This window comes from Lynx rufus, unplaced genomic scaffold, assembly GCF_022079265.1.
Source record: "Lynx rufus isolate CCGP_SWC_20201006 ecotype Redwood Valley unplaced genomic scaffold, mLynRuf1.p SCAF_13, whole genome shotgun sequence".
NCBI classification, from domain to species: domain Eukaryota; kingdom Metazoa; phylum Chordata; class Mammalia; order Carnivora; family Felidae; genus Lynx; species Lynx rufus.
The window spans coordinates 3,215,538-3,241,358 of record NW_025814827.1 but is presented as its reverse complement, the minus strand read 5'-3'; the positions used below and the strand labels follow the sequence as shown (position 1 = coordinate 3,241,358).

Here is a 25,821-nt window from a genome sequence, read left to right as displayed (position 1 = left end):
GCACCAAGTATGAGAGTCCTAGATGGCATGGTTTATTTATTCTTGTGACAAATATTTACTGAGCACTTCCAATGAGGCAGACACTAGGGATAAACAAAGTATCTGCTCACATGTCACTTCCGTTCCTAGTGTGGGTACTAGAGGAGGGAGACAGACAGCATTTTTTGAAAGTTAATTTTCTGGTAGAGTTAAGTACTCCGGACAGTAAAATGGGATAATGTGAATAGAGAGTATATTGGAGCAGGGCTGACTTTAGAGAAGATAAGCCTCTATCTTGAAGGCCAGGGCCTCTCTAGAAAGATCACATCTGGGCTGCGACCTGAATGATAAGAAGGGGACAGCCATGTAAAGACTCATGAGACTTCTGGGCGGAGAGAAAAACAGATGGAAAGACCCTGAGGCAGGAAAGAGCTTGGCATGTTGGGGGAATGCCAAGGACAGTGTGGGAAGACCCCACGGAGCAAGGGGGCAGGTGCTAAGAGGTAGACAGGGGCCAAGCATGCAGGGCCTCCTGAGCCAGGAGGAGGAGAGGCTTGGGGGTCTCGTAAGCACACTTGTGGTAGAAAGACAGAAATTTCTTTGCACCTTCTCTCCCCAGAAGCCAGAAAACTTCTTGACACCAGACAACAGCAAGGTTCTGCCCATCCTAGACCCCAAGATCTTAGATGAGAAGCTGGGTACCATCCATGCGTCCAACACCCTGGTGAGCTCTGCAATGGACTGTAGCACATCCGCCTCTCAGGAAGCAGAGGAAGAATCTCTGGTGCCCAAGACGTCCCACGAAATGGTGAGTGTCTCCACCTAGCGCTAGGAGGACCAGAGCGGTGATAAGGGCCACAGAGAAGAGGTTTGACTGCCACCTGATTCATTCCATAGGTGGCAAGTAAGACTTCCCTTCAGATATACTCTGTGAGTGACTCACCCCAAAGCTAAACTGGTAGAAGGTATGGATTCTTTATCTTACAGTTTCTTCACCTTTTGAATGGAACTCTCACACAATTTCCTTCAAAGCACACCCTTGCAACACTTGTAAGGCAGGGATCCATTGACTCACGTAGTGATCAACCCAGAACTTTCTCAGGAGCGGGTCCACTGGGTAATGGGAAGCCCCTGTGAGTCATTGGCTTGCTTTTTAAGTTTATTTATTTTGAAAGAAAGAGAGAGAGAGAGAAAGAATGAGCAAGGGAGAGCAGAGAGGGGGGAGAGGGAGAGAATCCCAAGCAGGCTACATGCTGTTACTGCAGAGCCCGACACAGGGCTCAAATCTGTGAACCACAAGATCATGACCTGAGCCAAAATCAAGAGTCAGACGGATGCTCAACTGATTGAGCCACCCAGGTACCCCATTAGTTTTAATTTCTAAAAGAAGAAATTGGGACTTAAAGAAAAGAGGACACCATCTTTGATTACAAAGTCTATGTGCTTGGTCATGGGAGCTGCAGTGGCTTCCTATTGCCAGTTGACCAGATGCTGGGAAAGGGTTGGTGAAGATGGCCAAGGCACTATCTTAATTTGGTGAGGGGTTGGTGCTGAATCTTGGCCCCTTGATGCAGAGAGCTTAAGAACAGGCTACCAAAAGACAGTCCAGTTGAAGTCCCCACTTGGGGTTCCACCCCAATGACCATGGGTGAATTCACATGTGGCTTCCTTCCCTCTTCCACAGCGGATCCCATGGGGAACGCTGCTCAGAAAGATCCTGAGAAAAGGCCCAAAAGCAAGGCCACCAGTCCATAGGGAAGCCCTCGGCCTCCTCTTCTCAGGACCTGCCCCTCTCCACCGACAGCCTCCGCATCTTCCCCGGGCACTTCTGCACCTTTCTGGAACATGTCCCATCAGATGAATAGGAAGGGTTGCTATCTGCTGGTTGTGCCCAGGATGCTCCCACATGAGTGTCGCTGCCCACCCCAGAGCAGGCCCCCACTGGCAGGTGCCAGAGCACTCGTGGGCCACCTTCTGTACCCCTTTCTCTCACCTCTGCCCCTTGGGAAAGCAGCTCTCAGGCTTGACCTGCCAGCTCAGCCCTCAACTTGGTTGAATAAACATTCAGACCTTGCACTTGGAGACTCTGGCAGTGTGACTGGCCTGCAGTCCGTCTTCATCTTCCCTTAAGGATGAAACCCTAAGAGATGGCACTAGACTGCAGCCTGAGAAATCAAGCTGAGTAACTTTTGAGCAAGAGACCGAGTAACTGAGCAAGAAACTGAGCAACAGAGGGGAGGGGGGAAATAAGTGGCCCAAGAGCACTAAGACAAGATTCTAGAAGGCTCTGAGTGCATGCAAGGGGGCTTAGGGCTCCCCTATACCCACAGACTATCAGAGATGTTGTGATTCTGGAGATCTCCCCAGCACTCCTGTTGGTGGGCTGGTCCCTCCACCCTCCCCCTTGCTGGGCACCTGGCAAGATGTTGGTAAATACTTACTGGGCCTTGTGATAGAACCCCTGGCTAGACAGCAAGGGCATCTGAAAGAACCTTAGAGAGCATCTAGTCCAATCTCCTAATTTTATGAAGGATGGCCATGAGGAGGCTCTGAGGTGGGATGACCCTGCCCAATGCTTCCTGACCCCACTATCCCATGCTGTCTTGCTTATAACCAGGTGAATACCAGAGAATGGCAGAAGCCTACACACCCAGCCCTATACCGTTTGGCCAACCTTACACCACTGGGTCCCTCAGACCCAGTGAGTCTGTACTGAATACATATAGTATTCAGTACAGTGGGCCTGCTATTTCCCCTTGCCCATCACAGCCTTTCTCAGGCCCAGCCTGTTCCCTCCTTGATCCTGACTCTTGGTTCCATTCCATTTTCCCTCCCTCCCTTGCCTTTGTCCTCCAACCCATTATTCGTCCCTTCCTTCCTTCCTCTCTCTGTCTCTCTCTCTCTCCCTCTCTCGGCTCGGATTTACCATCTGGCTATTCCCACCTGTGACTCTCTGCCCTAGTTGGGTCCTGGAGACCCAGCCCCCAGCTCCAGCTCCTACCCACTCACCAGAGCCTGCCAGGACCAGGGCAGGACCCAGACATTCACATGCCCAGCAGAGCCCCGTCACAAGCAATTGAACGTGGGTGGGTAACAACAATCTGTAGCTCCGTGAAATCACAGGTAGCCATGTAGCAATGGGTCACTGTTTCATAGCAACCAAGCAAAATTACATAGCAATAGACAAGCTCATTCACGCAACCAAGAGACAAAGCGACAAGCAATAGAACACAGTGAGGGAGCAATGGAGTATAGTTGCATAGTGGTAGACCCAAGCCATACAGTGATATTAAACAGCACTGTATTATAGGAGATGCAGTCGTAGAACATAGTAACAAGCATAGAACACAGCGTGTAAGCTGCGGACAGAGCCACAGAGCAGGAGGAGACACTCGACTAACACTGGAACACATCTGGGTGGCGATGGTGCCATCACAGTGTATGACGCCTGGACGTGAGGTCAGCAGCAGAGCCTGGGGGGTGGCAGTGGGCCCCAGTGACTTGGCAGGTGACAACCTACCTCCCTCGGCTCTCTGACTCTGTGTTCAGGCTGTGAGCCTCTCGGTGGCACCAGATTCCTGGAGCGTGGTTTGTCTGAGTTTAGTCTTGTAGCACATTTCCAGAGCCCAAGAAACAATTTTGCTTCTGAGTCCCTCCAGAGGCTACTCTGGCTTAATAAGAAATGGAACATTTTCTGGAGAAAGGAGCACCTTGGGAAGGGAGAAGGAAGTGGAGGGGACACATGGTCTGTTGCCCTCTCTGCCGGGAGCCACAGATGCTTCCCGCTGCCCCAGGGCCTGCCAGTCTCACCTCGATGGCCCCAACAAGCCCACTTGGCACCCATTCCCAAGTGCACCCATGGGTCCGCCTTCATTCTTCATTCTCAGCTGCCAACTCTTCCATCTGGGGCTGGTTTTATTTTTTTTTATTTTTTTTAAATTTTTAAAATTTTTTTATTTTTTTTCCAATATATGAAGTTTATTGTCAAATTGGTTTCCATACAACACCCAGTGCTCATCCCAAAAGGTGCCCTCCTCAATACCCATCACCCACCCGCCCCTCCCTCCCACCCCCCATCAACCCTCAGTTTGTTCTCAGTTTTGAAGAGTCTCTTATGCTTTGGCTCTCTTCTGCTCTAACCTCTTTTTTTTTTCCTTCCCCTCCCCCATGGGTTTCTGTTAAGTTTCTCAGGATCCACATAAGAGTGAAACCATATGGTATCTGTCTTTCTCTGTATGGCTTATTTCACTTAGCATCACACTCTCCAGTTCCATCCACGTTGCTACAAAGGGCCATATTTCATTCTTTCTCATTGCCACGTAGTACTCCATTGTGTATATAAACCACAATGTCTTTATCCATTCATCAGTTGATGAACGTTTAGGCTCTTTCCATAATTCAGCTATTGTTGAAAGTGCTGCTATAAACATTGGGGTACATGTGCCCCTATGCATCAGCACTCCTGTATCCCTTGGGTAAATTCCTAGCAGTGCTATTGCTGGGTCATAGGGTAGGTCTATTTTTAATTTTCTGAGGAACCTCCACACTGCTTTCCAGAGCAGCTGCACCAATTTGCATTCCCATCAACAGTGCAAGAGGGTTCCCGTTTCTCCACATCCTCTCCAGCATCTATAGTCTCCTGATTTGTTCATTTTGGCCACTCTGACTGGCGTGAGGTGATATCTGAGTGTAGTTTTGGTTTGTATTTCCCTGATGAGGAGCGACGTTGAGCATCTTTTCATGTGCCTGTTGGCCATCCGGATGTCTTCTTTAGAGAAGTGTCTATTTATGTTTTCTAATCTGGGGCTGGTTTTAACACAGGCCTTTCAGGTGCCACTTTGTCCATGTGGGGCAAAGCTCCTGTCCTGAGTGGACCCACCAGAGCCACGGTTCTGCAGGTGTGATCTCAGGTCAAGTGTAAGGGCCCAGGCAGAGCTAAAGGAAGTCTTCACCTCCCTTTTGAGCAACCCAGGAAGTCTTTTTTGGAAGAGCTAGGCTTCTGAGTGTGAAGAGTGTGATGTTAAGACTTGTCTTGAACACGGCAATTCCCAAATATTAAACAACTTGCAAGCGGTCCCCTTCACCCCCATCCCTCCTGAGCCCACCTCATGCTGAGCCAGGCAATGTCAAGAGCAGGTAAGATGAGGGGCTCCGTGCAGTCTCCAGACAGGCCTGGTTCCATTCACAAAGGGCTTATAAAGCACCTGTCGTGTGCCAGGATTCCCCATTCCCCCGGCAGCTCTATCATCAAGCACTTCCTCCAACCTTCCAGAAAACCAGAACTCCCTACCCCTTCCAGGTTCCTAGTTGCTATGTCCAGCTGTGTGGGTGGCAGGGTGGTGGAGGAAGAAGCCAAGGCCCTGAGTCTGGAAGTTCCCAGCAGGTAGGAGCAAGCCACACTTCAGGAAACAACAGAGTAACCCAGGGTAGGCACACAGGAAATATTTGGCGAGGGATAAATGGCAAAGGGGCATGGCTGAGACAGTTTATCTTCTTAAGTGCCACACTTACCCAGCATTTCTGGGCACACCTAGTAAGCCCTCAGTACAGAGAGAGGAACGGAGGCAGAAGTACTCAGTTGCTATTCAAGAAATGTGTGATCAGTGCTGTTTCTAGTGTAGAAATTCCAGCACAGGGACATTACCCTCCTCTCTCTGACCCTCTCCCTCCATTCTCCCCCAACACACCCCCTCCTTTCTCCCTCTCCCCCCGCCCTTATTTCTGCCTCTCCCTGCTTCTGCCTTTTTTCAGTTATTTCTATTTCTTTTTGATTCTCTGGCTTTCTCTCTCTCTCTGACTCCCCTATCCACCCCCCCCCCCCCCCGCCGCTCTTCCTCCTGTGCTCAGAGGAGATTTGTGGCAGACCAGAGGGCCCTCATACCAGCAGATGAATAATTGACAAGGGTTGTTTAAAGATTCAGTGGAGTTTTCTCAACCTCACCACACTGGAATAACTCATCTCTTTCATTCTGTCTTTGAAAGCCTTTCCCCCTCCCTCCATCTCTCCCCTTCCTGGCCCCCATGTGCCCGCCCCCGCTTTCACACAGCTGCTGTCTCTTCTCCTTTCTTAAATCTGCTGGACCCCAGAATGATCCCTTGGTCCTCATTTCTTTAACTTCACTTACTGGCTGCGCCACCCCATTTAACCTCTGCTAAGGGTGGTAAGTTGACTTCTGCTCCTCTGGACACCATTGCCCCAAGGGAGGGGGCCCCATTTCATGGGCAAGGACGGGGAGGAAGACCTGAGGATTGGTGACCTCTCCCAGGCCACACAGCAGCAGGGGTGGGGTCTGGACCGCAGGTAGGCAGGCCTCCCAAGCCCAGGAGACCCCCCAGCCAGGTGGAGAGGTGCCGGCCCTGCCACACCTTCCTATAGTGGCTGTGAGCACTTTGTGTCCCTGAGCTTTGACAGCACAGGAGACCTGCTTACCATTCTCTAAGTGCCCCTTAGGGCCAGATGGGGCAGGTGAGGGGCCTTCATAAAGGGGGGCTGGCCGTGCAGCAGAGATACCTGGAAGCATGGTCCCACATGCTTGCCTGGCATGGCCCCAGGGTGCCCAACCACCCCTGCCCAGATCTGAGGCATCCCCGAGCCGTAGGACTTGTGGTGCTAAACCAGAGACAGTCTCACCCTGCATGGCGTGGGCGCTCCCCTGACCTGGGCCTGCTCCACTCACGGTTGCCACGCCCTTGCCCTCTGAGCCCCATAGCGACAGGGCACACACCCTCTGCCCACCCAGCTCTGCTCCACATGGTCCCCTGCTCTCACAGAGCTCTCTGCACCTCCTTAAAGTGACCTTGAGCTCTCTTCCCCTCCCTGATCCCCAGTTCCTTTCCTCCATTGGCAGAGGAGGTTGGAGCAGATGTTCCGGGGTCCCTTGGGGCCCCTGCACTGTGACTGGGGCCATGGTCTTGCCTTTGGCCCCCTCCAGGATGAGGTCTGCAGGCTGGTGAGGCTGAGAGGCTCAGACCAGGCCCTGCTCCTCAGGCACCACCTGGTGGCAGGTGATGGGTCCGGAGCAGGAGCCTCCTGCAGCCACAGGCAGTGGTTAACCTGATGACACTGCCCACGTTGGTCACTTGCAGGAATGTCTGCCTGGGATGGTGGTATCACAAAGCCCAGGAGCCTGGCATTGACCCCCATGAGCTGGAGTGACACTGGGAGGCAGATCACCCAGGTCCTGTGTCTAAGCCCACCAGGGGACCCCAATAGTTTGGAATCAGAGACAGACAAAGAAGGTACAGCCAGCAGCCTCCAATCAGATGCCCCCAATTCCCAGGCCATGCCACACAAACCACCAGACACGTCCCCCAAACACCACCTTATCCCTCTAGCTCCCCAACTCCACTGCCCAGTGCTCATGGCCCCAGTTTGCCAGGTCAGTCTTCTGTCCCGTCACCTCCACAAGTACCCCTGTCCCATCTGTCCCCATGGCCAGAGGCCCAGGTAAGGGCATGTGTTCATCACGCACAAGCACCACATCACGCCCACCCCACCCACCCCTCCAGACCCAGCTCCCGCAGGCAGGAAGTCCTCTCAGGGATCCAGCCCTCCACGGTTCTGCCCCTGCACTCCTGCGACCCCTAAGTTGTGAGCCCTGAGTGCTGACACTGGGGGTGGATTCCTGAAAACAGATCTTGTGAGTGTGCCACAGTCGCAGCTCCCGGGCTCAGCTGAAGCCCTCATCAGCTCCTGACTCTACCTCTCCTGACTCTTCTTCTCTGCCTCTACCAGTTCCTACACATACAGAAAAGCAGAGAGACACAGAAAGAGAGACAGAGAGAGGGCAAGTTCACAAGCATTTGAGGAAGGGAGGGAGGCGAGAAAAGTGGAAAGGAAGAAATAAGGAGCCCGTCCTACATGTACCCTGTTGTCTCCCCCTGCGGCCCCTCCTCCCCTCCTCTCCATGCAGCTCTGGAAGGCTTTGGTCTGTCCCCACCACTCAAGATCTGTGTGACCTTGGATAAATCAGTCCATCTCTCTGGGCCTGTCTCCTCATGGTTAAGTAGAGGGAATGCTCTCCCCTGTCCCGCTCTTGAGGCTGTGAGGAGGACTGATAATAGCGGATGGCAGTGTGTTGGAAAGTGAAGGGCTGTCCACTGTGCAGGAGGCTTATGATGAGTCACTGTGTTCATGAGTCCTTGCAGGGGGGGTGTGGGGGCGGGGGGGGGGGAGGCCTGCAAATCTTGCAAATCCTGCAAATCCTGCAGGCCTCCGCCCTCTGACCCTTTCTCCAGAAGGGACGTTCCCAGACCCCCGGCCCACTCCTCTCCCCTCCTTGCCCCCGCCCTCTGAGTCTCTGGTGGGCCATTCTCCTCCCCCATCCATCACCTGGGACTAAAGAGATTAATAAACAAGACTCATAACTCAGCTGCCGGGATGCAGCAGATATTTACGGCTCCGTTTCAATTTGCAGAGAGATTAAGTGTTTGTCGATTTATTGTCTCTCGGTGTGTGTGAGCGCTGAGCAAGGCCCCCCCCGCAGGCCAGCTGCCCTCCCCCACTCCACATACTCACAGCACTTATGGGTGCACCACCCCCTGCCTGGTCCCTAGAGCAGGTGGGGAGCCTGGTGCAGCCCAGCACGGGAAAGCCACTGGCCTCTGGAGTGGGCTTGTCTTCCTGATCAACTTGACCAAAGGAGCAAGTGACCTTGGCCCCAGGAAAGGGCGTCCGGGCCCATGGAACAGGGTTATTGGACAAGATGGGGATACCCTCCTTAGATGATTCAGAGGGTCCTTCCTGGGCTTTCTCCATACCCATCTCTCCCCAGGGGGCAGGGGTCCAAGGGGCTGGTTAAATGCACCCCAGAGCCCAAGGCCCACAATTCTAGATCACTTTCTAGGTAGTCAAGACCTGAGAATTCCCTGCTCAGATGGACCTGAGCCTGCCCTTGAGAGCCATGCAGGCCTCTTCCCAAAGCCCACCCTCCCCAGAGCCCAGTACTTTCAGGGAGAAGCACCACTAGGCCCAGGGGATGGCCCCTTGGCGAAGGAGGGTGGCACATGCTGAGAGCATGTCTCAGGACCCACAGACATTAGGGACTGGATCTGGACAGTGGGAGGTACACGTCCAATGAGAAAGCCTCCCAGGCCAGCTGGGGAGGAGTCTGCAGGGACCACGGAGAGTGAGACAGCATGGGGAGGCTGCTAAGAAAGGGGCACCAGCCCCAGGGGTGCCCCAAGGATAAGAGTGCTTGAGGAGCCAAGAAGGGGACAGAGCGAACCAATGTCAAGTATGCCTGCACCCCCATGGACCCTGAGCTTCCTCTCTCCTCCCCTGTTGACTTTGTAGTCTGACACATGTATTCATTCATTCATTCATTTGGCCAGCTTTTTTCACATGTGCCCTGTTACCCTGCCCTGCAGAACCCTCTAATCTGTGCAGCTGTCGGACATTTGAGTCCGGTCTCTACCACTCAAGAGCTGTGTGACCTTGGATAAATCGTTCCACCCCTCTGGGCCTGTGGCATCTGTTAAGTGGAGGGAATACTCTCCCTGTACCTGACTGTTGAGGCTTTGGAGAGAATGGAGAGATTGACAAGAGAGCGGATGGCAGTGCACAGGAAACTGAAGGGCTGTCCACTTTGCAGGAGGCTTATTAAAGGCCACTGTGTTCGTGGACCCTTCGAGCTGGGGGAAGGGGGGAGGGGGTAGCAACATGACTCACCCAGGCCTCCCCTCTGACCCTTCTCTGGAAGCACGTCCCCAAGCTCAGTGATAGTAACATAAAGATAACTCCCTACAGGGGCGCCTGGGTGGCTCAGTTGGTTGAACTTCTGACTTGGGCTCAGGTCATGATCTCACAGCTTGTGAGTTTGAGCCCCTCATCAGGCCGTATGCTGACAGCTCAGAGCCTGGAGCCTGCTTCAGATTCTGTGTCTCCCTCTCTCTCTGCCCCATTCCCACTTGCACTGTGTCTCTCAAAAATGAATAAATGTTAAAAAAAATTTTTTTTAAACCCACTTAAAAAAAAAAAGATAACTCCCTACAAAAGTCCTTGTCCTACAAAAGACACATGGGGAATCAGTGTGGGAGGGTGGCCAGGACTGGGGTGCAGTACCCCCTCCTGGGGTAGGAGGGGCACCGAGAGACCTGGGTCCGCTGACCAGAGCGGTCACCCTGGCTGCACGCCTCCCCTCTCTGGGCCCCAGCTTCCCCTCTGTGGAGTCAGAGACCTGGTCTTGGTGATTTGCCCTTTTTGTCCTAGCAAACAAGGCAGATGGAGATGGGATGGCCTCTGGCTCTGCTCCTTAGCAAGACCGCTGATGCATCCCTGTGTCATTGCCCATCTCCGCTCCTGATTGAACAGTGGGTGGGTGGGGCAGAAGTGCAGCTCTCCCGGTAAATAAAGCCAAGATGATGAGGCCATAAACTGCTGAAGGCTTGAATCATTGATTGGTGAGGGTGGGAGGGACTACAGAACCAGGGGTGACACCTGGGAACTGGGACCCATTCCTTCCACAAACTGCCAGCTTAGCCCTCCTTTTAACAATGCTAATTACATCCATCAATCTTTATTGAGCTCGTACTCTGCTCCCCGAACTTTAGCCATAATCTCATTGCATCCTTGCACCAACCTGATGAAGGACGCACAGTTATCATCCCCACTTTAGAGGTGAGCAAACTACCGGAAGCTCAGTTAGCCCTCCCGGGACCATGGGGCAAGACAGAGGGAGAGCAGTCACTGGTCCAGCACAGGCATGGGGTCTCCAGCCCAGAGACTGCTCCTGCAGCTGCCTTGGCCAAGCCTCGTGACTCAGAAGTCAAGAGCCTGGTGAGCTTGACTCATCGTGTTCCCAGCCCATCTGTCTGGGTGGGAGGGCTGCCTCAGTTTCCTAGTCAAGAGCAAAACAGAGCTCTGTGGCTGCAGGTCCCCTCCCCAGGCCCACCCCAAACCTTTGAGAGCACAGGTGGAGACCTACACACCCTCTGTCTGAACCCCAAATAACTGAAAACTATGAATTAAGCTGTATCTGCCTCAACAAATACACCTTATTAACCACCTCAGAGAATTCCCAGATTCTATCTATGTTGGACCCTGGCTACATGGGGAGAGCGGCGCCCAGCCCCCAGCCCCCAGCCCCCAGATCCTAGAAGATGGCCCCTTTCCTGTTAACCTGGCTCAGTTTCAGTCCCACACCTTAATGGCCCAATGACACATTGCCTTCAGGAGGATGGGCCCTGGAAGTCAGAGGGAATTCCGGGGTCCCAGGTACCGGGCTGTGGTCTGGAAGGTGCTTAGGCTCTGGGTGGACATGTCTCCTTGGCCCTACCAACTCCTCAGCCCATGGGGAAGGTTGTGGCCCTAGGAGGCCCAGAGCAGGACCCTCTAACACACAGGGCCCAAGGCAGGGGCCCTGCTTGTCCAAGGCTAAGGGCCAAACAGCCCCTCCTCCATCTCTGTGACTCTATTAGGCTGTACTCCTGAGCTCCAATTAAATGCTTTTCAGTACAATCCAATTTCCCCCTGACATGGACTAGAAAAGCCCAGTCCCTGCGCGCGCGCGCACACACACACACACACACACACACACACAATACATTTGGTGTTAAATATCCAATCAGGTCCAAAGATAATAGAGAAGAGCCAGTTCACTCCCAGTTTAATCAGATAAAATGCCCATTCATCGGCTCCTGCCAGAGGCAGCCATCCCCTCCTCAGCCTCCAGGACTGAGAAGAGGGGGCGGGAGAGGCTGCAGGAGAAGGGCTGGAGCCCACGGGGAACTGTGGGAAGGAGACACGGGTTGAGTAGGTGGGCTGTGCCTTTAAATCTTCAAGGAGGGGGGACAGCATTGCCCACGGGGGACTAATTATCCTTCAGCCTTTAGCCAGCTCTTACTCAAACAGACAAAAGGGGGGCTCAGCAGCCCTGATGGCGCTAAGCTTCTGCCGACAGAATTTTTTTTTACTCTCAGATATGCAAATCCACCTCCTCTCGGTGGACCCTGGGGACAGCTGAACCGTGGTCTGGGGATTTAGAAGGGCCAGCAAGGGCAAGGGCCTGGCGGCCAGACCCCCTCAGAGGACTGGCGGGGGAGACTGGAGGCATCTCATCCTTCCTCCTCTGGCTGCGTGGGGAACCCTGCTTCACAGTGGGGGAGAGCCTCATGGAGGCCAAGAGGAAGACCCCTTCTTCTCCTCTATGTGGGTGGGGGGCTCCCTCAGCAGGCTAACTCAGAGACCAGGAGCTGACAGTCCACTAACGGGGCCCTCCTGCTCACTTGGCCCCCTCCGTTCTAGGACATAGCTACCAGGTGACCTATCCTAAGTGCAAATCCAGGCGTGTTGCCCTTACTGTAAACCTGCCATGGCTCCCTCACCTGCGGCATGAGTCCCTCAGCCTTGGTGGCCGCCGTGACCTCTGAAACCTGTGCTCCAACCCAGAATATTCTACCCACGCCTAACCATAATGGTATTCACTCACAGCTCCGAGCCTTGGCTCTTCTACATTCTGTCTTATGTCCCCTTCCCCAACCCCACCCCAGGTGCCTGGTACACAGTAGGTACGCAGTAAATGTGGCCATTAATACATAAAAAGGCCGCTTCCTAGGCAGCCACATAGCCCGGGGAGATGATGGGTCTGGATCAGACACTGGAAGTTTGCTTTCCGCTCAGCTCCCAGCCAGCGCCTACAAGAAGCTGAGTCTTTCCAGCTGTGAAATGGGATAATGATAACCCTTACCCTGTAGGCTGGCTGCAAAAATCCCATGGTGCCTGCAGAGGGCTCCGTGAGCCGTGAGGGGCCTCTGGCACCTTCATTCACAGAAAGATATAGGGGACAGTGTAGGGAAGTGGGGGGAAGGGGTAGAGAGCCTCTCTCTCTCAGCCCCTCCAAAACCTTCCTATCAGACAACAGACAACCGTCAGCCCCTCCCTAAGGGAATCCATTGCCAACTATCAGCCCTGCCTATCCCAGACCTCTCCAAGTCCGCTGCCCTACTGAGGATTTTACTTCCATCTCAGCAGGCAGGGCCTGAGATCTGGACCTCAAAAATGGGCAGGGAGCTTAAAAACTCTGGGAGGGTGGTCCTGAGGCACGACTGGAGATGGACTTGAAGCAGAAGTCTAGCTGAGATTCTAGAAGAAGATTCTTCTTCTTGAAGCAGAAGTCTAGCTCAGGATTCTGAGACGGAACCCTGGGCCCGAGGTGGGCAGGGGCACAGGCATCCCAGGAGACTGAGTAGGGGAGGGTGCCCCCAGGTGGGAGTGCCCCTCAGGAAGCCCCTCCCCTCACTGCTGCCTGCATCGTGAAGGTCTGGGCCCAGGAGGATTCACGGGGGGAGGTGAGTCATGAGGGGGGAAGTAGCCAAAAGAGGCCGGGTGACAAGCCAGATGAGAAGGGTTTCTGAAGGTGCCAACTGCCGCGAGGCTCGAGTTCCCAGAGGCGAAGTGTGTGACACATGGATTACCAGAAGCATTGCACAGGAGTCTGAAAGCAGAGCCACTTTGTGAAGCTGTGGGGTGAGCCCGGAGCCTGGCAGAGAGGGAGTACCATTTCTAGCAACTCAAGGCTGCGAAGGATGTGCTGGCATGAGCTGGAGGCAGGAGAGGCAAACCAGCCAGAAAGGGTCCAGCCAATGAGGATGGGGGTGAGTAGAGGACATAATGGCCCCTAAGAAAGAATCTAGATGAGGTTGGAGGGGCAGAGGCAAAGTAGGTGAGCTCCCAGGGATGGGGCCCTACAGATGTCCCAACCTCAAGTACCCTAAGAGATTGCCCAGTCATGCCAACCTCCCCTCCAGAAAGTCCTTGGGAATCTGCTCCTTCTAGCTCAGTAGAAGCTCATTGACTGTCCTCGTGCTGGCTTTCCAGGGGCTAAGGTGAGCACTAGGAAACAGGGAGCTCCAGTCTCTCCATCCACTGTCCCCTTGGCTCAAGATTATCTCAGCCTCCTTGGATCTCTCCAGATGCCCGGATGTCCTGCCTGCGGCTCCTCCCCCCCACACCAGAGACCTGGCAGGTGGCCCTCAGGACCTCTCCCCCTTCCTTGCAGCCCGGCTCTGAGGCTTTCCTCTTGTGGCTTGAGGAGGAGACAATGAATTGAAAGCAGGGGGCACACACACCTTCACAGAAATGATGAAAGGGGCGTAGGTGGGCGAAAATAGCCTAGAATTCCACCCTGGAGAACACAAGAATCTAAAGAGACAGTGCTCTGTACTCTGTACTCCCAATCCCCTCCAGCCAAAGACAGCCAAGTGCACACCTGTAATAGAACTGAGTTTATTGATTCATTGCAGCCAAGGAGTGGGGGCATCTGGAAGGATGTGTTGGAAAGGACGGAAAGGATTCAGCTCTAGTTCGGTGATTTGAGACAGTGTTTGAGGACACAGGCCTTTGGTCTGGTTGCATGCTCTCAGGAGGCGGAATAATTCTGAATTCTCATCCAGAAGGCAGGAGGAACAAAGCTGTCCTTGATAAAGGAGCAGGCACTCAATTTGGCCAGAGAAGTCGACTGTCTGGTCATTTTTGCGTTTTTTTTTTTTAATTTTTTTAATGTTTATTTATTTTTGAGAGAGAGAGAGCGTGAGCAGGGGAGGAGCAGAGAGATAGGGAGATACAGAATCAGAAGCAGGCTCCAGACTCCGAGCTATCAGCACAGGCCAGACGCAGGGCTCGAACTCACAAACCGCGAGATCGTGACCTGAGCCGAAGCTGGACACTTAACTGACTGAGTCACCCAGGCGCCCCTCATTTTTGTGGTTTGAACAATATTCGTGTTTTAGCTGTGTTCAGACATGATTTCCGAGTGGCTTTGTTTTTGTCTTGCTCCATCACGGTCAGAAAGTGGCTTCATGTGATGCTGTGAAGTAGGCCCACAGAACACCCAGGTGTAGCTGTGCGGCTGGGCCAGCTCCTGGCCCCTGGGGCTGCTTTGCTCTCTCTCAGTAGCTTTAGGCAGGGTGAGGGGCGGGGGGGCACATGTTATACACGCACCGGTGCCAGGCTCCGTGCTCGACCCTGGACAGACTTTGTCCACTTAATCTTCATCACGGCCCTCTCCCCACTATACAGATGATGAAACTGAGGCTAGGGTGAGCGGGGCGGGGCGGGGCAAATTGCTCAGGAGAGTCAACACTAAATAGGAAAACTGGCCTGGAAACCCTGAGCTCTCTGGCTCCAAAGTCTTCACCCCTGTGCCCTTGGCCTGGAGCTGAGCTCCATCAGCTCCACAGGGCACAGGACTCTAAATGGTGACCCCCCGAAACACCCCAGCTGGCCATCTCTTGCTGCAGGGGTTCAGCCGGGCCGTCACAGGCCAGCCGCAGTGTCAGCAGCCGCCATGCCGGTCCCCCGTGCCTAGAGGTGTGAGGGGTAATGAGGCCCCATAATTAAGGTTCCTGGAGACATGGCCGGGAGATTTATAGACAGGCTTTGTCAATAACCGTGCTCTGGCTGCAGATCCAGAGAGACATCGATAAGTGCTCGTTACAGCTTCTGCCCACTCCCTGCCCTGCCCCCCCCCCACCCCCCGCCACCTCTCCCGGGCCTGTCACGCCGCCTGTTCACAGCGCCTATGTACACAGGCTTCGCTCAATTAATTTGCACTTGTTGGCACCATCTGTTCTTTTCATGTGTCCTTATCAGGCGTGTATGGGTCCTGCCTCCACCTCAGATGTGCTCCAGAGCGGGCACATGACACCCCCATCAGACTGGGGCTCCTCAGGGTGGGGCACTGTCTCCTCCCTCGGTCTAGGACCCCTGAAGGTACGGCCAAGACTTCCTCTTCCTCCATCTGGATCCCCGCACCTAGCCCCCCGCCCTGGGGAGCTATGCTTGGTCTGAGGCCCTTGCAGAATCCCTCTGAGCCTGACTTGGCCAGGCCTTGCCCTCTAGAGGAAGCCCCCAGATGCCAGTCAAGCCATCCTCTGAAAGGCTGGCTGCCCCTGGGGGCTGAAAGGCAGGGTTCTGGTTCTGGTCCCGGCTTTGGCTCCCACAGCCTGAGGTTTGGAAGGTGCCTGCTCCAAGAACAGTGACATCAGTGAGTCACAGGGCTGGAGGGGGCTGAGAAGCCCCTGCCAAGTCTCTCTTTCTCTTGAGTAGCATGGGTCAAGGGTGGTGCAGGGGCCTAGACTTGGGCAGCCCCCAGAGCAGAGTGGGCATGGCCCGGTGGCCCCAGGATGCCAGGCAGATGGCCCACCCAGACGACTGAGAAATGGCAGCATCCTAACAATGCCTGCCCTTGGCCATCTCCTCATCCCAAGGCTCTTGGCAGCCGGCATCCCAACCCGACTCCTCTCAGGGCTGCTCTTTCTTCCAGAAGGGTCTCAGCCCCTAGCAGCCCTGCTAGACTGTGCTTCCAGCCCTCGGCACAGATCTCGAGACGGCTTTCCTGACCCTGGGGGATTACAGTGCTGAGCTCACCCTGCCAGGCCAGTGCTGGGAATCCTCTTGCCCTCTCTGTGGTGACCTGTGAGGCACGCTGGGCATGTTTACAAGGAAACCAGGCCCGGGCGCCTGGGCTGCTCAGTCAGTTAAGTGTCCAACTCTTGATCTTGACTCAGGTCATGATCTCACAGTTTGTGAGTTCGAGCCCCACAACGGGCACTGTGCTGACAGCACAGAGCCTGTTTAGGATTCTGTCTGTCCCTCTCTCTGACCCTCTCCCACTCGATCTCTCTCTGTCTCTCAAAATAAATAAAAACTTAAAAAACAAAAAAAAACAAGGAAACCAAGCCTTATCCTGGAAGTTATCTTTGGAAATTCATCTTCAGTATGTAGCTCCAGCCCAGCCCACCTCACCTGACTATAACAGCCTCCACAGTTGGGCCTTGGCCTGGCATTCAATGCCCCATGACTAGGCCCTGCAGCCACACCAGCCTCCTTTCTCACCACCCCTCCTCACCATATGTCCCATCTGTCTATACTTCCCCCACAAACACCTTTGTTCCTGCTGGTCCCTTTGCCAGGAGTGCACCCCTTCCTCACTCCTTTATCACCTGGCAAACTCCTACTCATCCTTCAAAACCCATTCCAAAACTCATTGTGTGATGGCCTTCTTTATACCTTTGCCTGCATCCCAGGGTGAGAAGGGGCCTGGTTGAGGGGCTCCCCAAATACTGTCCTTACCATACTGATGTATCACATCACACTGTGCCTGCTGCCATATCCACTTCCATACAGGCTCCTCGAAGACAATATAAGCCCCAAACCTTGGTCACATCTGGATACCAGGTGCCCGGTACAGGGCCAAGCCAAATGGGGCTACTGGAGAGGGTGTGTTGAACCGGAGGACCCCCAGCTTCCTTAGCCTGGGTTGGGGGAAGGGCAGTACTTATGGTCCCCCATAGATGGAAGGTGACACATCCCTCTTGCTCTGACTGCCCACTAATAGAGTCATGGAAGTCTCAGGTGGGCAATAGACTCATTAGGGCCAAATGCAGCACACTACTGGGGAGGCACACAAAGAGAGAGGGCTTTACCCCGCTCCCTGCCCACCCCCCCCCCCAGTTGTCTCCCAGGAACCCATGAGTCCTCTGCCACAGACAGCTCTACGTATCCTGCCCAAGCACCTGGGTCTGGGATTTAGCTGGATGTTGGTGGTAGTGGTGGTGGAGGGGGTGGGGTTGGGGGGGTTGTTCAGACCTCCCAAAGTGTTTCAGGCCCACTGATGGCATTTCTGCCAGGAGAGGGTCTTAGGAATAGGGATTCGTGTTTGCTTGGCACATGCAGGTACTGGTGTCTCAGGCCCCACACAGCTCGCATGCAGGGACACAGAACCCTGGGCGCCCACAAGCCCCGTCCTAGGCTAGAGTGGAGGCCCACGGCTAGGCGGGGCCCGGAGAAATCTGACAGCATGCCGGAAGCCACGCTGTGCACCATCTCAGTTCTAGTCTCTTCTCCCCTCCCCTGTGTCAATTCAGTGGCTCTATTGCAGGAAGGAACTGTGGTCAGGAGAGCCTCAAAATGTAGGAGCCAGGCCTGGAACCTGTGGGGTTGGGGAGCACAGCAGCCAGTGGGGACTGATGGCCTATGCTCCCTGCCCTGAGTTCCACTGAGCTATAGGTCCAGTGAGGAAGCAGGGAGCATGAACCCTGCCCTCACAGACTGGAAGGCCTGTTGGGGACAGGAGGGCCAGCCCCAGGGTCTGAGCAGGTGACAGAGTGTGGACTTAAGGGGCTCCTGGGTGGCTCAGTCAGTAAGCATCTGACTTTGGCTCAGGTCACGATCTCACAGTTTGTGGGTTCGAGCCCCGAGTCTGGCTCTGTGCCGCCAGCTTGGAGCCTAGAGTCTGCTTCCTGCTTCGGATTCTGTGACTCTCTGTCTCTCTCTGCCCCTCCCCCACTCACACTCTGTTTCTCTCTCTCTCTCTCAAAAGTAAACATTAAAAAAAATTTTTTTTTAAATAAAAAAAAGAATGTGGACTCAGGAAAAGCTCTCCCACCAAGACCACTTCCCTGACCCCTTCCTGCCTCACTCCCCTCGTCTGTAGAATGGGTATAGTGGCAGCTGCCTTGTTGGGTTAATTGGAGGCATAATTAGAGTGAGCTGTATAAAGTATTTAGAACGGCGCCTGCCCACGATGAGCCCTTGTTATCACCTGACTGGTTCAGGCTCTAGAAAGTCAGAAAAGGAAGCCGCCATCCCTTCTAGCCAAGGAGAATGAGGAAAGCTTTTGTCTGGAGGCCACTCTGAAGAATGGATCTGCAGAGACAGGGTGAAGTCGCCTCCGTTCTGTCGGTAGAGGAACTACAAAGGCACAGAGAGGGCAGAACAGACCCTCCGCTCTTCCCGTGAGCTGTGAGGCTGGAGGAGAGGGGGTGGGATCACGGTGGACCTTGACCACCAAGCCGGGTGAATAAAGTGCCCCCAGTACCACCCAGCGTCTCTGTGCTCCCTTCTCCCTCCTCCCCACCCAGCCTGATGCCTTCCTGCTTCCCGAACCCCACAGAAGATTGTCCCCCTCCCCGCAAAGAACCCTAATCTTGACATAGCAACTGTCTGCTGTGTCTCACCACGCTTTCAGGGGTGGGGGTGGGGGGCTCCTTAACACCTATTTTATAGATGAAGTGTCTGAGATCACGCAGGTCCCGGTGGGATTTCAAGGGGACAGGCTCAACTCTTTGGGAATGACTTCCCCTCCCTCTCAGCATCCCACACTTGCTCTGTGTCCAGGGATTGACCCCCTGAGGGGTCTTGGTGCCCCTCTGCCTCCCTTCAGAGCAGGGCTGGAAGACAGCCACGTCTGGGGTCTGGCTGAGCGTGGCCGATGCCTCCACGTGGTACATTATTGATGGGGCTTCTAATTGTGCGTTTCCCAAAGTCTACAGACCTTTGATGAAAAATTCATGGCACGCCCGAGGATGGGAGCAGATTCAATCGATTGGTAGCACAGCGGGTGCAGGAGCACCGGGCCCCACTCAGTGAGGGGGTGGCTGAAGGCTGGGCTGGGAGTGGGCACCAGTCTGGCTTCGCCTTTATTCCAGGCTTCTGGCCCCAGGTCATGGGATGGGAGGGGCACACAGCAGAATACAGCAGCCCATTTCCCTGGGGGGCGGGATCAGGAAGGTCTAGGCCGACATCTGGGATGCCATCTGGGTGGCTGGTGCTGTCCAGAGAGGAAGGCCATCTCCATCAGGAGCCTCATTTTTTCATTGTGGAGGAGTATTTGACCCTCCGGAGCCCCCATGAGTCACACAGAGGTGCGAGTAACATTCCCAGAGCCGTCCATTTGCCAGGTCCCCTGCTCTGGGCTTTACATCCACAAGCTCATTAAGTCTCCCACAGCTCAAGGAGATGGGGGAGGTCATGCTCTCCATCTTACAGAGGAGGAAACTGGCTCACAGAGGTTCAGGACCGCGCTGAACAACATCACACGGATAATTAGAAGCAGAACGGGCACTGGAACCCAGCACTGAGTAAACTTGCAGCCCCCTGTCTCTCTACTGCTCTGGGCCAGCTCAGATCTGAGCCACAAAGCAGCTTGGGGGGTTGTCCTGTCCAGCTCTCCTGCCCTGTCCCTCGTGTATAGAGGAAAAAACCCCAGTTAGGAAAAGGATCTCTCCAGGATCTCAGAGTGAATTAAGTGAAAAATGAGGCTTGCGCATGAGCAGAGTAAGGGCCCGCCTGCAACACTAACTGAGGCCAGAGGCCCCCACGCATGCAGAATCCTGGGCCAGCACCCAGCAGCCAGGGGTAGGGGCCTCCTTAGACGGGGGGGGGGGGGGGGGAGACTTTGAGACAGGTGGGTTGTCTGTCTTAGACCATCCGGTCAGATATTGTTATTGTGCCACCATTGAGGCCCCAGAGACCTCTGACATTCACTCATCTGTTCATTAAATAGCTGAACAAGTATTCATGGAGTCCCAGCTCTGTGCAGGCACTTAGCTGGGTGTAGAGGGGGTGCCTATCAGGAGAGACTTTGAGGCCAAGCTGGCCTGAGACAGACAGTCTGGACCCAACACAGTTGGGAAAAAGACAGACAGACCCCTCCATGCCCTGGGAGGGGGTCTCTACAGCCCAGGCCAAGGGTGGTTAAAACAGATGGCTGCCTTAGTGACCAAGGCCGTTTCTAGATGGCGGGCTGCTTTGTTTGGGTTTGTTTTCCCTTTGCTTCCCAGTGAGTTCCTTTTAAAAACATCCACCCATGTCTCCACTGAACTAAAGGGAAAGGAATTTGTCCAGACCATCAGGAAAGCAGAGATGGGAAGGCCCGGGGGGCAGGCGTGGGGCCCTAAGCCATGCCGTCCAGCTGCATGAAGAGCCCAGCCCACCCAGCTGTGGTGGGGAGATTGCTGGGAGGGTGGGGGTGGGGCATGGGGGTAGAGGAGAGAGAGAGGGGAGACTGAGGGGGGAGAAAAAGAAGGAGACTGAGGTATAGCCAGAGGGCAAGCAGGGGCAGAGGGTTGCTGGGGGAGGAAGAAGCCAGAGCCCTTGGGCCCTTGCCCTTTCCTGGGCTCCTGGCCCCACAGCCCTCCCAGGCCCTGCCACCTCCTTGCTGTTCCCTGGCCAAGGAATGAGCCTAGCTTGACGAAGGCTCCCCACCCAGATGCTCCCCACCCTGGAACAAAGGGGAAGTGGTCCCTCGAGTCTGCCTGCTCCAGTTCAGGGCTGGGCTCAGTCACCAGGCAGGCACTTGTTGTAGCAACGGTCCCTGGGGACCCATCCTGGGGAACAAGACGGCCAGCCAGAAAGATGGGGGAGCCAGAGTCCCCATCCGCTCCAGCCCCCAAAGCTGCCCCAGGCCTCCCGGATAGCCGTGTAAGTCTACCACCATACCCACTGCTTCTGGGAGGAGGGGTTGGTTCAACCAGCAGGCAGGTGTGTTGGGGTGTGTTGCCTGGCAACGAGTAGCAGTGTTCCCAGAGCAAGGTGCAGGGAGGACTGGCAGATCAGGCCTGCAGGCATTGGCCCCCATAGGCCTGTGTTCACAGGAACCTTCTGCAGGGTCCCCATCTGGAGCCCACACACAGGAACCCAGAAAGAGAAGAGAGAAGGGCTTCTGGGAAAATGCCTTAAAGTGACCGTTGTCTCCTGCTAATCCAGGCCCTGGTTCTGGACTCTTGGAGGGCCAGCCCTACATCCTAGAAAGTGGCTGGGCCTGGGCTAGCCTGGGGCAGGTAGGCAGAGAAGGCTTGCAGGTAGGGCACAGCTCACAAGGGCTGTGAGAGGAAGGGGGTGACACAGATTGGGGGCATTTCAGAGGAAGTGGTCAGCCCCCGGCCAGGGGCTCTGAGCTGCCTGGGTTATTCATAACACCTCATTTGGACCCCAGTTACAAAAGCATTTCCTCTTCTACTGTGGCAAGAACCGTGTAGCATATCCCCAACCGGGATTATCGCCCCAGCTTGCAGATGATGAGGCACAGAGTGGGCAAGGACCTTGCTTAAGGATGCACAACAGGTGTGAGCAGAGGCTGGATTAGAACCCAGGGTTCTAGACTCCAGCCAGGGCTCTCCCCGCACCCCACACGGGGCATTCAGAGGCAGCAAAGCTCTGACCAGACAGGACTGTGACGGGAGGCGACCAGCGGAGTAGGGGTTCTTTATGGAAGAATAAGCAGGGCCTGGGAGGCCAGAGCTGGGGTCTCTCCCTTCACCAGCCCCCTGAGTGCCTGGCCCTGTACTTCCATGGGCTGCGGGCAAGGGCCAGCCCCAATCAGAGTCCAGAGAGGAAGGACTCTGAGCCACAGACCTGAGGAGGAGTGGCTGATAGCTGGGCTTGGGGTGGTCCAGTGGGTATTCCTGGAGGAGAAGAGGTAAAGGCCCAGGGTACCGCCTTGAAGGTGGGGCAGGATTCTGGGAGGCCTGGGAGGGGAAAGGGGAATGGAAAGAAAGAGCGTCCTCCAGGAAGCCCCTCCCCCAAGCCAGCCCCACCCCCAGCTCCTTTGTCTCTACCCAGCCCAATTAGCCCCCCTGGATCCTGCAGGGCCAGTTAGGCTGGGGCTCAGGTCAGCACTGGCCAAGGCCTCACCACCCCTCTGAGCTTCACTGTGCTAAGCACAAAAGGCGCCATCTCCGATGCAGCAGAAAGGAAAATAAAGAACAGAAGGAAGGGAAAATTCACTCCTTTTGTTTCTTTGCTGTAACCTTGGGCTGAACAAAGAAGCAACTGCCTCCCCCTCGGGGAACCTGTCTTAAAACAGCAATTTGCACAGATTTCCTTGTAGCTCAGCTGACATTCAAGGGGTAACGGGAGCGGGGATCTGGTGTGTGAGCAGGGCCCTGGCTCCAGGACCTTCTATAGCTCTTGACTGTGCCCAATTCAGAAGCAGAGCCCCTGGCTGCCTCAAGAATGGTGGCCCGTGAAGTGATCCTCCAGAGTCACACCCCCTCCAGGGCACCCTTCGACACCACCCCCTCGCCAAGAGCAGCCCCTCCCACTTGGCCACACCCTTGCTGCCTGGCGTCTGGTGGGTCTTCCCAGGCCTCCCGTCCTCTCCAACCAGTGGGACTCTCAGGCCTCCCTGGCCCTCCCTCTGGTGGTGAAGAGGTTCAAGAGAGAATGAAGGAAAGGGGACAGAAGGGAGCTTCCCTGGCTGGGCAATGGCCAAGGGCAGAGGGGTCATGGATTTAGAGGCATGACCCTGGGGGTACCTGTGAGTGAGGGGCTACTTGGCCAGCATGAGCCCTGGAGTTCCAACCTTAATCTGCCCCCCACCCCCACCTCACTCCTGCTTCCTTGAGACAGCCCCCTAGAACTGGGCCCTTGCTCAGAGCTCTGATCTTGGAACTAGGGGAGGCTGGCACCGATTTGCACAGGCTGAATGTATCCATTTGATTTTAAAGAAATGAGGCTAATTCCCATTAAAGGTATTGGATGATTTAGAGTGGCCAAGGGTGGCCTGTCAGACATCCTGAGGGGACCTGCAGGAGCTCCATCGCATGATGGCAAATCTGGCAGAAGCAGTGTCCCTGGCCACCAGTCCTGGAGGGCCTGCCTGGCCCTCCTTCCCCATCTCAGAATGGCCACCAGAGTCTATGGAGAGAAGATGCTTCTATGCTGCCAGGGTGTCCCAGGAGCTAGAGGGAGAGTGTATAGGTGGTCCCCGGTGGGGAGTGCCAGTCTGGAGGGTAGGGGATCAGGATGGCTTCTTGACGGAGGCAACAAGGCATCAGAGATAGAGAGGGGCCCAGGAAGGCTGGCCCATGATCAGAGTGACAGTGACCAATTTCTGAAGGGAGTCTAGTTTTGCTGGTTCAGATGGCCTTGAAATTCAAAGCTGGAAGTTTATCATGAGGGCATGTGGGAGCCATTGAAGGGTTCCAGAGGCCAGGGAGGATGTTCCATTTATCTATTGCTGCATAATGAACCACCCCCAAATATTGTGACTTGAAGTGATCACTTTTCTCATACTTTTCTATCTCTGTTCTTGGCATCAGGAGCTAGGCCAAGGCATAGCATGGAGGGCTGGTCTCCATTCCCTGGCGTGTGGGTCCTCAGCTGCGGTGGCCTCTAGGGCAGGGGACTGGAGCCTCGGGGGGTGGATGGACACGGTCCCTCCCACACCATTATCTGGAGCTTCCTCACAGCACGGCAGTCTCAGGGTGACAGGGCTTCTCAGGCACAGCAAACGTTCCAGGAGGGAGGCAGCAGCTGCGAGGAAGTTCCAGAAGCTCACGGTGTGCCTTTGCAATTCTCTAAGACTGGTCCAGTTTCCAGGGGAGGGTGGTTAGCCGCCACCTCTCACCGAGAGCAGTTCAGCCGTCTTTCCTCTACCAGAGAGGAAGGTTGCATTTTGAGGCCCAAAGAAGTGGAGAAGTAGGAGGCCTGCCTGTAGGAGGAGGCTACAGAGATCAGACCAGTGTGCCAGGATAGTAGGAGGGGGGTGCCACCAGGAGATGCCCCTGAGCAGAGGAAATCCCGGGGTTGGGGGATAGAAACACTACATTATTGGCTGATTTCATTATTGGCAGAGGGCTGTCCTGAGGGAATACAACTGGCCCCCCTCAGCCTTGTGTAGCGGGGTACAGGGACAGAGGGAAATAGGCCTGGTGGCCTGGGGCAGGGAGGAGGGGGGCGAGGAGGCAGGGGGCGAGAGGGTGGGAATCTTTCTATCTCTGACTCAGAAAAGCAGCCCGGGTGGGCCCTCAGAGCACCTCACAAGCTTGAAGGGAATCAGACAGGCCTGGGTGATGTGTACACTTCCCCTCCCCCAGCAGACACCTGGCCTAGGACAAATAGCCCCAGTCCCTGGGGAGGGGAGAAGGTCAAGGGCAGAGTGGAGACCGTAGCCCCGATTTGCCATCCCAGGCTCCCTGGGCCTGCGGAACAGTCCTTCAGCAACGCGCAGGGGACCCAGGTCGACTGCGGCTCTACTCCTATCAGTGGGGCAACTTTGAACAAGACCCACAGCCCTCCCACCCCCCCACCCCAGCTTCCTCCTCAGGGACCTGGGAATGCAAATACCTCCCCTGGAGGCTCCTTGTTCAAATTAGACGACTGGCCAGTGGTAGGCATTCAAGGGGGGAACTTCAGTTATCGGGCCCCGTGACCCCTGTAGGTCCTGTCCGGGCCTGGTGTCCATAGTGTGGCTTCCTAGGTGGGGAGAAGAATCCTGTCTCGTCTGTGAAGGTTTAGTTGGTGTGTGCGTGTGTGCGCATGTTTGGTACACTTTCTAAACCGCATCCGGGTCCCTCACAACTGTTCCTTCTGCACAAGGCTCAGCTTCAAGTGTCCAACACGGTGCAGGTGTTACTTTGGATGGGGGTTATTCAGATGGGGTCACTTCGATGTGGTCCCTTCTGCTTGGAGGTGGCTCTTGTCCCAAGCTGCTCCACTCCCCACTTAGCCCCATTATTTGCCCGGGGGCTGGCTTAAGACGGAGGCCCCAGGTGAGGTTTGGGATTTGCTGTGTTACCTTGGGCAAGTCACTGCCCCTCTCTGGCCTCTATGTGTGATTTTTGGCAGAGGACATTCATCAGAACTTCCGAGATGGGAGTTCCTGGGCAGGACCTCTTGGAGGAGGGACATGTGTGGGGCTGGACAAGACAGCCCAGTATGCATCTCCCTCCTTCCCCCTTGAGCTGTGGGGCCTGCTCAGGCCAGCCTCATTCCCTCCGAAGCCCGAAGGCAGAGCATCTGTGGGAGGCGGCTGCCCTCTACCGGCGGTAAAGGCAAACCACATGGCAGGTAGCCTGGGCCTGCCAGCGGTGGGTTCTCGGGGCCTGGCAACCCAGAGGTTAGATGGCCCCCCAGGGAAGAGCGAAGGAGGGAAGGGTGTGAGCTGGGCCCAGCAAACCCATCGCACTGGTTCAGGCTCACCACCCACCCTCTGCACCCACGCCACCCGCTGCAGAGCCCACCCACCCACACTGCCTCTGATCCAGACACCTGTCCACACCTGCCTGCGGTGGCCTCAGGCTTCTTCCTTCCCCTTGGAAAGTGAAGCCCCTCCCTGC

General features: G+C 55.2%; 1 protein-coding gene across 1 annotated transcript in view; it reads left to right on the top strand.

The window, feature by feature from the left end:
• The window catches only part of CCDC33 (coiled-coil domain containing 33), a 106,809-nt gene that overhangs the window by 66,522 nt on the left and 14,466 nt on the right, over positions 1-25,821 (top strand). Inside the window, exon 13 of the mRNA XM_047075669.1 lies at positions 599-787. Within this exon, the coding sequence (XP_046931625.1) occupies positions 599-787 (189 nt within the window). The remainder of the gene's footprint in view (positions 1-598; positions 788-25,821) is intronic.